The sequence below is a fragment of the Pimephales promelas genome, chromosome 10 (assembly GCF_988280905.1).
Source record: "Pimephales promelas chromosome 10, fPimPro1.hap1.1, whole genome shotgun sequence".
Lineage (NCBI taxonomy): Eukaryota > Metazoa > Chordata > Actinopteri > Cypriniformes > Leuciscidae > Pimephales > Pimephales promelas.
The window spans coordinates 1,097,980-1,115,036 of NC_142778.1; the positions used below are offsets into that span (position 1 = coordinate 1,097,980).

The 17,057-nt window shown below is 39.1% G+C and overlaps 1 protein-coding gene across 2 annotated transcripts; it reads left to right on the top strand.

Annotated features, from left to right (window-relative positions):
* The first annotated feature begins 235 nt into the window (after positions 1 to 235).
* On the top strand, positions 236 to 15,948 carry loxl1 (lysyl oxidase-like 1). 2 transcript variants are annotated; one of them, XM_039647657.2, is made up of 7 exons: positions 236 to 1,499; positions 6,540 to 6,648; positions 6,933 to 7,070; positions 11,686 to 11,842; positions 11,952 to 12,047; positions 13,601 to 13,716; positions 14,350 to 15,948. In XM_039647657.2, the coding sequence occupies exons 1-7, from the start codon at positions 581 to 583 to the stop codon at positions 14,354 to 14,356; spliced, it is 1,542 nt and encodes a 513-aa protein (XP_039503591.1). In that variant the 5' UTR covers positions 236 to 580; the 3' UTR covers positions 14,357 to 15,948. The 2 variants fall into 2 exon arrangements, with proteins under 2 accessions (XP_039503591.1, XP_088991380.1); XM_089135254.1 differs by lacking the exon at positions 14,350 to 15,948 and having other exon boundaries at positions 13,601 to 13,720.
* The last annotated feature ends 1,109 nt before the right edge of the window (positions 15,949 to 17,057 follow it).

Below are 17,057 nucleotides of genomic sequence, written 5' to 3' on the forward strand. Positions count from 1 at the left end.
AGCAAGTCAACACAGGCTCACTAGATACTCAAGTGCCTTCACAGATGGTGATGTTGACTCTGGAAGCCTGTGCAAAGACCTGGCTTTGCTGTAGTTTAGGAAACAGCTCGAGCACTAGGGCCATGTGGGATCTGGCTTCAAGAAAAGAAAAAAGACACGTTAGATTGAGGGAGAGAGGGAGGGGGAGATCAGAGCGTTTTTTCTTTTTTCACAGACTATTGTAAGCATTCAGAGAGGCAAATAGTGAAGTGCAGAGGAGAGCAACAGGCAGTCGTCTCCAGTGAGAGCCTGAGAGCAATGCTCAGTCCACTGACAACAACTCAACATCCGGACAGTACGGAAGAGGGAGGTTTCTCATTCTTCACCCTTCCCTGGGGCATCAGAAATCATCTGCCTTCCTCACAGCTATGCCTGCACCAAATACTGAACCAAGGACGAAGTTCATTCCCTGCATGTAGTCTGATTTGCTCATGGGCACGATAAGTCCTCTATGCCTTGCCATCTTTAACCTGCTGCTGGATCAATTCGGAGTTTCATCGTCCACTCTTTCCTGAAGGTCTTCCATGCAAGTCTTGTCAACATGCTGCCTGTTGTTTTCATGACATGGTGGGTCGTTGTGTTGCTTGGAACCGTAGGGGGACAGTCTCAATCTCAGCCTCAGACAGAGGACTCAAACCCCTGGAGACAGATGATTCGATGGGAGAATAATGGACGTGTGTACAGTCTTCTCAACAGCGGGGCCGAATACGTCCCGGCTCGGGCTCAGGAGCGTGACAGGAACCATCGAGTGCTACTAGCGGACGCCCCCAACCGTAGATCACAGGGTGGGAATGTACGGAGACAAGCACCTTCAAGGGCAACCTCGGAGACTGTAAGAGGTCAAGCCAGACACCCGTTTGGATTCGGCCAAGTGCCCGACAACTGGCGTCAGGGCGCAACTGGGACAGGTGAAACCAGTCGCTTCTCTACCGGCTCTCGTTTTAGACCGTCCTCAGGCTCATCCTCTTCTTTTTATCCACAGTATCCGTTCCCTCAACAGCCACCGTATCCTCACGACTCTGTTCAGGACAGATCATACGAACCTCCCTTCCGTGGAACGGGATACTCTTCGGGCACTAGTGGCGGATACGGAGGGGGTGGTTACTCAACCGACGAGAGGTATCGTTACTATTCCCCTTACGGTCAAACCTACCATGCTCCTGCCCAACCTGCGCAGCCACAAATCTCCGACGGCTTGGATCACAGATACACGCATAGCCTGTTCAACGAGGACTCTCGAGACAGCGGTAATCCTGCAGTACCTGCCTCTAATGGTGCTTCGAGCAACACCGGCTCATCATTCCAGCCTGCTGTGCAAAGCCCCCAATATGAACAATTTCCACCCTTTGGAAGGCCACAGCCTCCGTTTATACAACCAGCTCCTCGCAACCCTCTCGTCTCCAACAATGCAGAGAACCCCAACATGAATGCAGGGAGTGTTTATCGCCCTCAGCAAAGAGGTATGATGTACTTCCATGTCTTTCACCGTACAGAATGTCCAGTCTCTTTCCACGTCCCAAACTGTCAAGTCAACTTTATTTATATAGCACTGGTTGTTTCAAAGCAGCGTTACGGTCCAAACAAAGTTTGTTTGGGCTGTACAGCAGATCTAGAAGAAAATAGGGTCATAGTCCAGCTTAAGTAAGTTAAGTCATTCATTTAGTTAGTTTATCTATAACAGTCGGTCTGGAGAAAACAGTGATATCATCGTCTAGCTTCAGTTCTGGAAGATCAATATTGTTGAATATTAAGTGTTCCCAACTAAGCAAGCCAAAAGCCAAAGGTGACAGTGGTAAGGAACCAAACCTTGGGAGAAATCAGACTCAGTCGGGGGGCAAGTTCTCCTCCGGCCAACGAACGAACAGTATATGATTATGATTCAGAAGTCAGAACGTTCAGAATATGTATCCAGTTCCATCTCCATCCAATGTTACTCAATAGTTTACCAGCTCTCCAGAAAGGTTGCTTTTGCATCTATTGCAGCAAATGCCATTGTACGTAATGTTTCACTTCTCAAACAAGGCTGCAGCTCATTTACTAGGCTGCTGTGCTACGTAAAGTTAATCACAGAGGAACTACAGTTGGTACTTAAGCTCTTGCACGGTGGGAGATTTGGGGAAATGGATGCACGTGAAGAGCTCGTTTCAGATTTGCTCTCTCTCTCTCCCTCTGAAGGAAAGGAAGTGAGAGAAACAGAAAGACATCTAAAAAATGTAGTTCTACTGCCATCTCTTTGTGTTTCCTGGCAGCCGCAATCCCCTTGCATATTCGACAAACGTGTAACCCAAGGGACTCAAACTGCACAAAGTTGATTGGAAAGCTTGTAGTTTGCAGCTGGCAATGGGCATTACTTATAGGCAGTTTGTTTTGTTTGTTTCCTCATGAGGAGTCTGTGAAAGTTACTCCATCCTAACATCACCCCAGCATCATTCATTTCCATCCCCCCCCCCCCCATTGCCATTGATGTTCCAAGTTCATCTTTGTCTCAGAGCCTGGGTTATTGGAACCAGGTGTTGTGGGATGTGTGTGGGTGTATGAGTATGTGGTAGTTGGTGTGTGTGTGTAGTGCCTATGGATACACATTCTGCACAAAGAGTGCTCATTGTTTGAAGATTTGGTTCTGGTTGTGGTGATGACTGCACTGCGAGGGCTAAGGGTGAATGATCCCAGTATTTGCTTTAGAGGGTGGGGTAAGGGGTAAAGTGGCTTGGTTGTTGTGGGGTGAGTGTGAGGGCTGTAGTTCGTATATATGTTTTTGGGGTGGGGGGATGGAAAGTACCCAGCACACATGGGGTCCATTGCCTCAGCAAACAGAAAATGTTTTGCCAGCCCCTAAATAAAAGTGTGTGTGCGCATATATAAGTGTATGTGGAGGTGGGTAAGGCCTCTGGGACATTGCTGGCCACTGCCAAGTGTGCAGGCTCATTTTGTTATGTGAAATGGTCTTTGTCTCTCGCTTGAGTCACTTCACGCACGACTGATCACCTCAGTTTACAGAATCTGGTCATAAGGGAAATGGGCGTAAACTCAAAATCATTACTTGGATGATGCAATCGCAAACAAATAAGGTGAAATCAGTCCGAGCTCCAGCCTGTAGAAAAATACACTATCTGTGAATTTGGAAAATCGAAATAACATCAGTTGGGACTAGGGTTGGGTATCGAGAATCGAGTATCGATTGGAACCGAGACTAACTTTTCGGTTTTCCCGGAATCGTTTAAAAGTTAAAATTTCGATTCCTAGTTTCGATATTCACAGTCCGCCGAGCGGAAGAAGAAACAGCTGAACAACACCAACGAAGAAGCGTCTACCGGAAGTGTTGGCATAACCACGCGAGTCGAACATGAGTGCCTTACGTTGGCGATCCAAAGTGTGGCTTCACTTTTCTAAAAATAACGAAATCTCGGCAAAATGCTAAATTTGTGACAAAAAGGAGTATTTTTACAGAAGGAGTATTTCCTTCAGAAAGGATTATTTCTTTCAGAAAGGCCGTTGGTTAGCAAGGTTAGCTGAACTTTTTTGACCCTGCCTCTTAAAAGAATCGGAATCGAGAATCGTTAGGAACCGGAATCGAAACAAGGAATCGCAATCGGAATCAGAATCGTTCAAATACAAACGATACCCAACCCTAGTTGGGACACATTTACATGGTTGCAGCATAAAACCTCTTTTGGATATTTAGATCTGGCCTGTATCTGACTAGGAGTCATTCAATAATTGTACTTACAAGACTAGTCTTCCTGAAACATATAGACCCTTTATGTCCCTAATTTGGAGGGGAGTTAAATATGAAGGACGGCAGTGGCTCAGTGGTTCGTGTAGATTGTCTACGAACTGAAAGGTTGGTGGTTCAATCCTCGGTTCCAGGTGTCCATGAGCAAGACCGCTAACCCCAGCTGCTCCCGACCTTGCATGGCTGACACCGCCGTCGGTGTATGAATGTGTGGGTGAATGTGAGGCAATATGTAAAGCGCTTTGGTGGCCATTGGGGCTATGAAAGCGCTATACAAATGCCGTCAATTTACCATTTATGACGGAAGATTTTGTATTGGTTTCGCCTTTTTGTGTAAAAACCAGAGCGTTGTGTTCATTGTAGCTTGCTGTTTATAATGAATGTTGATGCAGTGCAGCCGTCCAGTGGCGAAAAGTGCAGACTGTGTGTAAAATCCTTTTGCTGGTGAACCACAGTCTTTCACACTCACTTTACACTGTTTACAAGAGCTGACCAAGAACGTTTCCTGAGGCCGTTAAGTCTGTCTAAGACCAAGCTGGCAAATCGGATGTGTACACAGAGATGGAGATGGCAAAGCATTCCCTGGAGTAGAAGGGCGGCGCTAATATCCCTGAAATAAGGAGACTGACCAAGGCCGTCATGTTTTATAGAGTGAAAGTTGCTTTAAAGTGAGATTTTGATCTGCATTCAACATTTCTTTGAAGACATCTGATGGACCACTGGGAAAAATTGCACATCTAAGTCTTGTTGGTGAAGGAGCCTGATTGCTCTTCTCAACTGGGTTCTTTTCTCTGAAATCCATGACATGCAAAAAGCAGGAAAGCAGATATGTTGTTACCTTCCCTTTGAAGAAATGTTAATGTCCACGTAAGGACTGCACTGTTAATATATTCATAAGAGTCTTTCGACATGAAGTGAACACAGCCAACTTGTGTTTTAAGTGTAAATAAAGGTGATAAGTAGTTTCTGTACTGGGCCTGTACCGCTTGGCTGAGAGTCTTAAGAACATTAGCTGTCACAGCTAGCTCTGTTTTTCAATTTTTCTGGGTTTTTTTTTTTAACAGATTTGGTCACAGGCCCAATTTGGATCCAGCAGGGAAGTGATCTCATTTTCGTTTGGCTGTCACCGCTCCCTCATCTTTTGTACTCTATCTCTCTCTTCCTCTACGCGCAACACTTTGTTCTTTTTTTTTTTTTCTTATTTGTGCGTGACCTTGAAACCAGATGAGAAACATTGTTTGATGCATTATACCGTGAGGCTTCACCATTACCTCATCAAAAACCTCTTCATCTCTTGTGTATTTTTCAAAGGTATGCTTATTTGGATACTGCCATTTTACTTTCTTTTACATTTAAAGGTATGTAACATCAGAACAGCTCAGAACATTAAAGCAGCACATTTGTCCCCAGGACCGTGTGTTATGAATCCTGACATTGCTTGGGGGGGGAAACTGCTGGCTTGTTACTCAAAGATGATCTCCAAAGCTGGTTTTAGAAGGAGTTCCTGCTCTTTTCGGTTGGCTAAGCAGGTCCGTTCGCTTGTTGTAAAGGGGTTTGGACACATGTCAGGTGGTCACACTGACCAGAATTGTCTGTACTGTGGTTTTAGAGTGGTTGTGATGCTTTTTATGTGTTCATACCTGTTGGTTTGGTGGTTTTATAGTGGTTTTGGGACACTTCATGTGGTCAGAATAGTCCGTTTGGTGGTTTGAGAGTGGTTTTGAGCACTTTTACTGGGGTGTGTTTCCCGAAGCCAACTATGTTCTGTCGTTCTTTTGGGAAACACACCTCTGGTTGGATGGTGGTTTTAAACTAGTTTTTAATACTTTTTAGGTGGCCACCGTAGTGAAACAAAATATACCAAAATGTATATAAAATACATTTCATACTAAGTATACTAAAAATCCATTAACACATACACTGACAAATCACTCGAGGCTGATATGAATGTTATTATTAAGGTCTTTATTGCACAATGCACATTTCTTAATATTAAGCCTAAAATGTGTTTTAATATCTCTATTAGTAAGGATAGTATGACATCTGTATAATATTAAACGTGCACCTTAAGTATACTTAGTTCCACAATTAAATATAATTAAGAATGTCTTTAGTTAGACCTCAGCAATATCTCCACATAACTAACGTGCATTAAGAACAAAATATTTGTTCCAATTTAGAAACCTTTAAGTATACCAATTTAGTATAGCAACAATACAAATGCAGGGTATTATTAAGTGCATAAATATGTAAATGTATTTGTAGTATACTTAGCATTAAATACATGTTTTTCAAAAGGCACTTGTCATGTGGTTAGACTTGTCTGTTTACAGCTTTTAGAGGGGTTTGGGTATTTTTTATGCTAAGACTAGCTGGAAACAAGCTTGACCAGGGCTGGAGACCTGCCTAAACCAGCTTAAGCCAGTCATATCAATGCATTCTCATCCCAAGGCGTCATATACTGACGCGTTTGCCAATGCGTAGACATCCACATGACACCCTTTAGCGTCAATATAACACACTTCGGTTATGGGAAGATTTAGGTCTGGTGTAGTGTTTGGGTTAGACCACTAGGAGGCGCCTTCTCTCTCATATATATCTGCGTCTCATTTTGACGCTAAAGGGTGCCATGTGTGTTGGGTGTCTACGCATTGGCAAAAGTGTCACCTATATGATGCCACGGGATGAGAATGGGCTAGACATATAGTTTCCTTCTGTTTAATATCAGAATGTGTGTTTCTTCTCTTATGATATGTCCTGTTTTTAGGTTTGCCTGACCTGGTTCCTGACCCTAACTATGTCCAAGCCTCCACATACGTTCAGAGAGCCCATATGTACTCGTTGCGCTGTGCGGCGGAGGAGAAGTGTTTGGCAAGGTGAGGACGCTCAACTCTCGACTCTTTATACTTCTGTTTATGAAATGGCCATTCAAAGCTGGGCAGGCTGTGTTTACACAATAACCCCTCCCAAACCCCTCTACAACTGTTTACACCACACCATCATGTAATAACCAACGGGAAGGATGTGAGATCACATTTGTGGAGTTCTTCATGCAGAAATTTGGGTGGTGTCACATCATATAAATTCCACCCTGCTCTCATATATACAACGTTTCATTACTCAGTGCTGCAGAAGCTCATGAATGTGTTCCCCTCCTCAGCTCGGCTTACAGTGCTGACGCCACAGACTATAGTGTCAGGGTTCTTCTGCGCTTCCCCCAGCGAGTGAAGAACCAAGGGACGGCTGACTTCATGCCCAACAGACCTCGCCACACCTGGGAGTGGCACAGCTGTCACCAGTAAGTCCAGATCCACCAGTCTCTCGCTCTTCACATGTTTCGGTGTGGGTGAGAAACTTTTAACTAGTGTGGATGGAGAGCGTTTTGAAATGAAAACACAGTTTTAACCCTAAAACTGTATTCTGGACAAATGTGGGCAAAATAGTTTTGTCTAAAAATTAAAATTTATTTATTTTATTTTGTCTAAAAATAAAAATTTATTTTTAAAAAATACTTCCTTTGATCTGAGCGGTACAAGACTTGGCTACTTTTCCAAAGTTTGCCTCCTGAACACACACACAATTTTTTTTGACTCAATTCTACAATGTTAAGTGGGTGAAATAAACTCCTTAATCTTGTATTTGGGTAAAAAAAAATGGGCACCCATAGAAATGAATGGGAAAAACTGTAATTTAGAGCACTCTAAAATAAGCCAAAATAAGACACCAGGTGACGGCAAAGTCACTTCATTTTTAGGTTTTAGCTCTAAGAACTTATTGGAATGATATTTTAATGTAGTTAAAAAAATAAGCATAATATACGTAGAAAATATGGTACTTTTTAAAGTAAATAAATTAAAAAATACCCCCAAAATAGAAAAAAAACACCATAAATGGATAGACAAAACTTTATCGAAGACAGTGATATAACATTTATAATAAATAAAAATTAGGATCACACCTTAGTCCTCTGTGCCCACATTTGTCCACAATTACAGGATTAAGGGCTATAAAGTGAATACGGTTTGAGGGCTACTATGTATTCGGATTAATGAGCACTAACCACAAAGCCACGATTCATAAAGGAGTAGTTCACTTCAGAATTAAAATTTCTCTATTAATTATGAATTTACTCTCCCCCACGTCTTTCAAATTATTCATGTCGTTCTTTCTTCAGTCGAAAAGAAATTTTTTGAGGAAAACAGTAATGACTTCAATGGGGTCCAACATGTCGAAGGTCCAAATGTTAATATATTTAAAAAACAAAATTATAAATGGCCGATCATTTGTCTAGATCAGACTCTTATTCCTTCGGCTGGATCGTGTCGAGACTTTGAAGCTGCACTGAAACTCACATCTGGACCTTCGACCCATTGTTTTCCTCAAAAACCTTAATTTCTTTTCGACTGAAGAAAGAAAGACATGAACATCTTCGATGACGTTGGGTCGAGTAAATTATCAGGAAAATTTAATTCTGAAGTGAACTAATCCTTTAAGCTCCATTGTTGCATAGGAAAGATCAGCATTTTACACACACACACACGTACCTTTTTTACAAGCCTGTAGCTACAAATCAATACAATTCAAGCCCTAATACGATTAAAAGTCCCAGAATGATGCAATTATACTAGTCCCAGATTGTGAAAGTGAGTTTAAATTCCTTATCTTACATCAAAATCTAAATGAATTTTGGCATCGATTTATGTATTTTGTTTCACTTGGCGAAGGGCTGTTATCCTCAGAGGGGATTTCCATATCATTTCCATGTACAATCAGCTGGGCCTCGTGACAAGTGTAAATTAAAGTCTGTCAGTGCTTGTCAGAACTGTGTTTGTTCGCCTGTAGCTGTTCATTACATCGTGTCTACATTTGCAAGCGAGACGGTGAATTGGCGAGAGTTGTTGTTTCGCTTCAAGTTAAACTCGGATGATCAGCTTTGCTGCATCGCTGGACACGCCCACATCACATCATCTGTGACAGCTGTCAATCATAGCAGCTCGAACTGCCCAATGATAGAGAAGGATTTCTGAAGGATCATGTGGCACAGAAGACTGGAGTAATGATGCTGAAAATTCAGGAATATATTACATCTTACAATATATTCACATAGAAAACCGTTATTTGAAATTGTAATAATATTTCACAATATTGCTGCATCTTTGATCAAATAAATGCAGTCTAGGTGAACAAAAGAGAGAGAAAAATCAGACAAATTATTTTATAATTTATAAATTAAATAAATAAAAAAAATGAATCAAATTATCTTTATATTATTTTTCACATGCATGTCATTAATTGAGATTAAATTTAATATTTTTTTTAGGGCTGTCAAATGATTAATCGCGATTAATCGCATCCAAAATGAAAGTTTGTGTTTACATAATATATGTGGGTGCACTGTGTATAATTACTTATTATATTATATATATAAATACACACACATGTATGTATATTTAAGAAAAAAAAATATTTACATATAAAATATATAATATAAATTTATATATAATATAAATTACGGTATATATAAATCTATATACAGTATATACATGAAATAATTTCTTAAATATACAAGCATGTGTGTGTATTTATATATATAAAATAATTATACACAGTGCACCCACATATATTATGTAAACACAAACTTTTATTTTGGATGCGATTAATCATGATTAATCGTTTGCCAGCCCTAATTTTTTTCAATAATGTTATTTAGCATATCAATTAAATTTTTAATCGATTGACAGCCATATTACAAATTAAACTGGAAGTGAAATGTTGCACGGTTTAGTTCTGCATTAAAACATGTGTGAGGATGAGAGTGTATTTGGTCGACTCTCGTAATGGCAGAAATCCCGTGTTTGACCGTCGGATAAATTAATTAGCGGAGATGCATATGGAAGTATTTTGTTTTGACTTCGGTTGTACATTATTATCAACATTCACTTCTGGCTTGGGATCAGAGTGCCAGCAGTCAGTTTTGCTCATGAACAGATTATTAATGTCTGCACATGAAGTATTCAGCACTTTAATGCAATTAGACGGCTAAGCTGATGTGTGATGACGTCTTTCATGCAACCTCAATCTGAAATCTTGTGTACAATCACCTCACTCTCTTTGACATAATTCAGGAGAACTGCAGAGAGCAGAAGGTAATCTATAATAGTTTGCACTTCTCTGCTTTGACATGTTTGATATTGTGTGGAGATTAACAGTGTTTATGTATTAATAGCTGAAATGAAAACTGAGTTTTCCAGTGCTTTTATTACTCACATTAACAAAGACGACAGCCAGGCGAAGTGCAGACCGTCAGATTTGACTGTAGTGTGTATATATATATATATATATATATATGAAGAGTTCAGATGCAAAAGCCTCTAAATGCCATTTGAAATTTTCTTCTAAAATGATCATTTTTATCAAGCTTGTATATTTAAGTTCAGTAATTTCACTTAAATGGCAATGAAGATTACCTATTAATTGTCATTTAAGTGAAATTACTGAACTTAAATATACAAGCTTGATAAAAATAGTCATTTTAGAAGAAAATTTCAAATGGCATTTACGGCTTTTGCATCTGAACTCTTCATATATATTTATATATGTATGTAATTTTATATGTAACCAGAACGCAGCTTGTCATTTCGCGTCCGGATCGCGTTTGTCTCCACAGTGTTTCCACTCTATTCTGCGTAAAACAGTTCTGATAAAATGTTGATAGGATTGGTTATTTCTTTTAAATGGTGAAATATGTCAATACTTTATAGTATATTTATTATTGTGGTTTCATAAATCAGTAAATAAAGTAAATAAAAAGACAAGATCATGTCAACTAGCTCGCATTACAGTATCAGACTGAGCAAGTTGACATGTAGTTATGATCGTCAGTCAAATATCTGTAGACGAGCATTGATGTTGATATTAATAAACTCTGAGAGTTAGTTATAGTTAGTATAATATCTAAAGTCTTACCAGAATATTTATGATGTTTTTGAAAATGTAAAAATACAGAAAGTTTTGTTTGATGGGTTGGTTTAGGCTTAGTGTGTTATATTATTTTTGTCTATATGGAAAATCCCTATAAAACATGGAAACCCAACGTGTGTCTGTGATTCATATAGCTTGCTCAGGGATTTTGGCTACAGGCTCCTGAAATGTCTGTCATCCCCTCATCAAATATGATTTAATATGCTTGGCAGTAACACACACGGTTTATGGGAAATATCGTATCCCTGTGGAAAATATGAACTCTGTCCCTGTCAGAGGAAAGCACCTGTGTTTCCCCGCCGCCGTCCTCAGGTATTACCACAGCTTTCCAAGAACATAACCAGCGGTGTGTGTGTGCGGTCGGGAAGCTCCTGCTCGATTATTAATGCCTTCTCAAAGACTGAACCATGAAGAAAGAGAAGGTTTGTGTGTGTCAGTGAAGTAAAGTGGGTTTCTGTCTCTCTCTTGAATCCAACAGTGGAGTGAGTTAAACTGCAGTTCCTCCACTGGCCACTAGAGAGTCAATCCCATAGACCCGCATGTTAAAATGTCCAACTTTACAGCAGATAAACACATGTTTACAGCCTGGTTCTAAAAGTTGTTTTGGTCTATATTGCTAATTTTGCCCTTCATGACGACTGTGAGGGGGGTGAATATTTTTACAACTCATCCGTTTAAATTATATTAAGCCTTAAAGTTCTGCATTATTAAGGGTGTGGCCACTTGAGTGACAGGTGGATTGCTGCTGATGTCACTAGTCTGCTGTCACCTCAGCTAATCTTTGCCTACATTCATTTATCCGGGAGTGACGCGGCCAAGATGGCGACGGCCGGCTCCGCCCACTTCGGGATTCATAATTGCTCTTCAGAAACATACAGGTGACATCACGCACACCATATTTTCTTTTACAGTCTATGCTCTCTCTCTCTCAGGCATTACCACAGTATGGATGAGTTCAGTCACTACGACCTGTTGGAGGCGAGCTCTGGCCGGAAGGTGGCCGAGGGACACAAGGCCAGTTTCTGTCTGGAGGACACGACCTGTGACTTCGGCCATCTGAAACGTTTCGCTTGTACTTCACACACACAGGTACGGGACAGTGCAGTTTCTGATACAGATATTTAATTTAAATGTTAGTGCATAGTAATTAAAGACACTGGACGTTGTTGTTTGATAAAGGAAATGTTGAATTCCCCAGGGTTTGAGTCCAGGCTGCTACGACACATACAATGCAGACATTGATTGCCAATGGATTGACATCACTGATGTTCAGCCAGGAAACTATATACTGAAGGTAACATTCTCAAACATGTACACTCCGTCTCCCATAAGACATTTTCATAACCTTCAAAGAGAGAATATATCGTATCTAACGCATCCAAACAGAATATGGCATGTCTCGCTAAAAGTTAGTCTTTTGATGTGCGGTATCGTCTGAATGATATCGATGAAGAGTTTGGCATGCGTGAGCTCATAAATAACACAGATTCAGACATGCTCCACTGTCTCTTCAAGCATGTTTGACCTTCAGCAAAACAACAGCAATGCAATGATGTTCAGCCTTCTTTTCTGAGGCTCGACTGTGATGTGCTTATAGCGTGAAAATGCACAATCCAAACTTAAATGGTTTAATTCGAGAATGCTTTGGAATATAGACGCAAGATTGGTCTTATTTTAAAGAAGACATTTGGCACTTTTTTGTTGAAATGAAATAAATTAAGAAAGTGAAAAAGAAAAAAAAGTTATAGACATTTGAGTAATGTATGATGTAAAAAAAATGTAATTATTCATATTTTCATATATATATATATATATAGAGTTCAGATGCAAAAGCCTCTAAGTGCCATTTGAAATTTTCTTCTAAAATGACCATTTTTATCAAGCTTGTATATTTAAGTTCAGTAATTTCACTTAAATGGCAATGAAGATTACCTATTAATTGTTATTTAAGTGAAATTACTGAACTGAAATATACAAGTTTGATAAAAAATAGTCATTTTAGAAGAAAATTTCAAATGGCATTTAGAGGCTTTTGCATCTGAACTCTTCTATATATATATATATATATATATATATATATATATATATCAAAGCCAAAAATATAAACAAGTTGTGTTTCAAATTTTAAGGTTGATATCTCAGAAAATGAGCTTTCAGTGAGAGTGTGTGTGTGTGTGTGTGTGTGTGTGTGCAGTACCGAATGCTTCCACTAGGGCACAACCATTATTTCCATATGTGTTTTGAGTGATCTAAACCATTATTCACACAATTCTCATACAATTTATGAAGTGGGCATCCTATTCAGAAGTAATATGAGAAGTTTGTCATATTTTGATATAAATTCAACCTCAACAATCACATAAAAAGAACATTCATGTGCGTTATAGCTCGCTGCCACATGTGCCACAAATGGTGAATATATCATTTTTTTATTTATATTTAAAACATTTTCTGACTTTTTTTTTTCTAAAATAATTGAATGATGCTATATTTTGAACTCTTGGCATTTCTACTGTCCTTTCTTGATTTTTCATGTTCATTGCTATTACAAAATAAAGGCCTTAGGAGTATGAAAATATTTGTTGCAAATTGATATATTACAGCTCCTCTGTAATTTATTTTGAACATCAGTCACAAAATATCGAAACTAGAGATTACTAAGCTTTCAAATGATATGTAGTTTGTCAAGATTAGAATAGGATATTACAGTTTTAAAAACGTAATGGCTTCGGGTCCATGACGCTAAATTAAAATGTTACGAAATAGCTTATAGCATGACCTGATAAATAAATGTCATGGGGTGCACTTACTTTTTCCCAGCACTGAAGGTCTAAATTCTGTCTCTAGCTCCAGGTTAACCCCAAATACTTGGTGCTTGAGTCAGACTTCACCAACAATGTTGTCCGGTGCAATATCCAATACACGGGCCGCTTCGTCAAAACAACAAACTGCAAAATCTCCCAGTAAGTACAGATCGCTTTTTCTAGACCATTGACCAATGTCACTCATGAAGGAGTGTGTTAACAGATCGATATGTCCATAATGTGCAGCATAATTTTGGGTAACAAGTTAACATGGTTACATATTACTACGTGTACTTGCTATATTAATAACAGAAAAGTATGCATAATCACAAGTAAGTTAACTAACCCTCAAACCAATCCCTAACCCGTTACTATATAGTAAGTACACGTACACTCTAAACAATGCTGGGTTGTTTCAACCCAAATTTGGGTCAAATATGGATAAACCCAAATGTTGGGTTAAAAATGTAATGAAAAAATTAACATCCATACAGTATTTGACCCAAATTTGGGTTAAAACAACCCAGCATTGTTTAGAGTGTCGTTAATGAATCTAGTTGAGTAAGTTCAATGCATGTAAGGCATGCACCTTCAAATGAAGTATATGAGTTGTACCTTGTATAGTTTTATAGTTTATTGATTGTTTTAATTGCTTGCTTGTTGTTGTTGTTTATCTGTTAATGTACAGCACTTTGGTCAACCTTGGTTGTTTTTAAATGTGCTTTATAAATAACGTTGGTATGGTATGGTATATGATACATGTTTCAGTGTTTCTCTTTTCCGCTTCTCTAGATCGTGATCTGTCAGATCTGCAGGAGTCTCCATGAAAGCGCTGATCCATTGCCATGTGAATGGTGTCGCTGTGATTGTTTATTGTATTTGTCTTGGCTCTCGTGAACCTGGATTCAGCTCACGGCGAGAGGAACGAGCACACACACACACACACACACGTCTGTTTTCTTTCCAGACACCCCATTATCCATGGCTTTTCATAAAAACACACACACTCGCTGCCCCCCAATTAAGTCTAATTCCTTCACCGTTTTAAAGTGTGTTACAATGCTGCAATGCAAAGTGAGATTATTGAACTGCAATTCCGTAATTTAGATCAGGAAAACCAGCAACTGGAAACAATCCTTCTATATCCCAAGCCTCTCTCTCTTTGTCTGTGCCACTTTAGCGAAGGTGCAATCCTGAAACGGTGTGTGAGAGAGATCGCCGGCCTGTCAGTCCTCCTCCAGCTAACCAATTAAGTGGTTTTAGTTTGAATGAAGGCTCTGAAAAAGAAAAAATAAATGGCTTTGGGATTAAAACCCTTTGAGTAAAAGCCTTGAATGCAAAAGCTGGAAGCAGTTATCAAGCTGTTTATCATAGTCTTTTACTTTACAAGCTAATTTAATGTAAATTGCAGCAGGTTATGTTGCCTTGTATGTCGTATGATGCAAACTATGCTAGAGTCCCGCTACAAGAACAATGAAGCTGTGCATGTGGGGATAAATTATGTTTAGTGATCAAATGAATATTCCTGGTTCAATACAAGAATTAACAGCATAATGTTGACATTTCTAAATCCGGGTTACGGTGAGGCGCTTACAGTGGACGTAAATGGGACAAGACCTTCCCGGCTTCATAGGTTGTAGAATGATTTTTATGTGATGTTTTTTGCGTCGAAAATCGAAAGGATCGACGTTCACACTCGCTCCTGATGCTTATACAGTGCAGGAAAGATCCCTCCAGTATTGTAATGTGAATGAGTCATGCAAAGAAAAGAGATTCTCACAGAGCCAGATCGATATTGTCAATAGTCTCACATTTCTAATCATAACAAAGTGATTTTATCGGTGAATCTCAGATCTGATGCAAACGCATCATTCTCAGTTGTTTTCTGTTTAGTCTGTTATTAACCCTTGTGCTGCATTAGATTTTTAACACCGTTGAGTGCATTAAGGACCAAAAATGGCCACATATTAAACATTGCCTAAAATATTATATATTATTATTATTTTCCACTTTTACCAAGTTAAATCTTTTAACCAGCATCAGTCCTCATCATAACTACCAAAAATGTATTCAATTTCAGGATTTTAACCCTTTAATTACCAGTTTTGTTGGCGAAACCATCGATTTGTATAAGAGGAAAAAACACAAAAATTCAATTATTTTCAATAAACTAAATGCAAAGAGAAAACTTTAGATTTGGATTATCACAGTCCCACTTTGCAAAAAATCCCACTTAGCGCGTTAGAGACCAAAAATGGCCACCTATTAAACATTGCCTATTGCCTAAAATAAGGTGCATTTCCACCCATAGGGAATAAATATGTAGTGACGTCATCTGGTGGAATACACTATATAATGCAAATATAATGCTTTTGCTTCAAAATGAAAGGATGTTTGTGCAAAAATCATGTTTCATGTATTACTGACAGCCTCAGATTTAAACAACCTTTTAATGGGTTTCAATGGGCCATTTTTGGTCTTTATGGTGCTGAGTGTTACTATTTGATCTACACAGTGTGTGTTATACATATTTTGCAAAATGGGATCACATTTTTTACATGTATCCAAAAAGTCACAATTTTGCCAAATTTCATACCATTTGCATTAAAACAGCCAAAATGGTCAAAGAAATTAAACTGCAAAAGACCAAAAATGTCCCTAATGCAGCATAAGGGTTAAGAGGAAAGTGCAGCACATATTTACAGTCGTAGCAGTGGACGGCGTCGGGATGTTCGTTAACAGTTTATCACTGCAACGTTTTTTCTATTTCTAAGCAAAGAACGAACAAGACCTCCGCGTATTGAATCGTGTTCACGAGTTCGAGTATGAAGCTGCAGTTCACTGAACGGCCACCGGGGGCGCTAATAACAAGGCTTCTGAATTCTACATATGGCCCCTTTAAGAAATTTCACCTCTCAAGTAAATGTATCTTGATTTAGCAATATTCAGATATTAGTAGAGAAAAGCACAAATACTGAGAGTTCATGAGGGCGAACTATTGAAATGGTGAGAATTTTCCCATTCATTAACCTCCATTAAGTGCCTCACTGTATTTCATGGGGTTTTTTTTTTTTTGGTTTTTTTTGTGTGATAATCAACAATATTTAAATGTATGCATTTACATTCCCTGGGCATCAAACCCATGACCTTGGCGTTGCTGGCGCCATCATCTCCTGTTTGAGCTACAGGAATATAACATTGTACTGAACCCAGTAATATTCCTAAAAGTTTGTGAGATTTACTTGTACTGTGCTAATACTGACATCCATGTTGGAACATATCTATAGTTTCTGCCAACCAACACAGGTCACCGTATGCTTCATATGATACAGTTAACCCACTCATGCATGCCATTAGCTATATATTTATCATATTGTACTCACTGTTCTTATGTACTGTGTACTTGCTGTGTTACACTCCAGGAATTCATGTTTCTTTGTATCTGAAATTGAGATTGTTAAATCGAACACAGACTTGGATGATACTACTGTTGCAAAGCT

Coding starts and splice junctions, on each gene's coding strand:
- loxl1 (XM_039647657.2), top strand. CDS start 581: ATGCTGCCTGTTGTTTTCATGACATGGTGGGTCGTTGTGTTGCTTGGA. Junction 1,500..6,539: donor TTATCGCCCTCAGCAAAGAG/GTATGATGTACT, acceptor TCCTGTTTTTAG/GTTTGCCTGACCTGGTTCCT. Junction 11,843..11,951: donor CTTGTACTTCACACACACAG/GTACGGGACAGT, acceptor TGAATTCCCCAG/GGTTTGAGTCCAGGCTGCTA.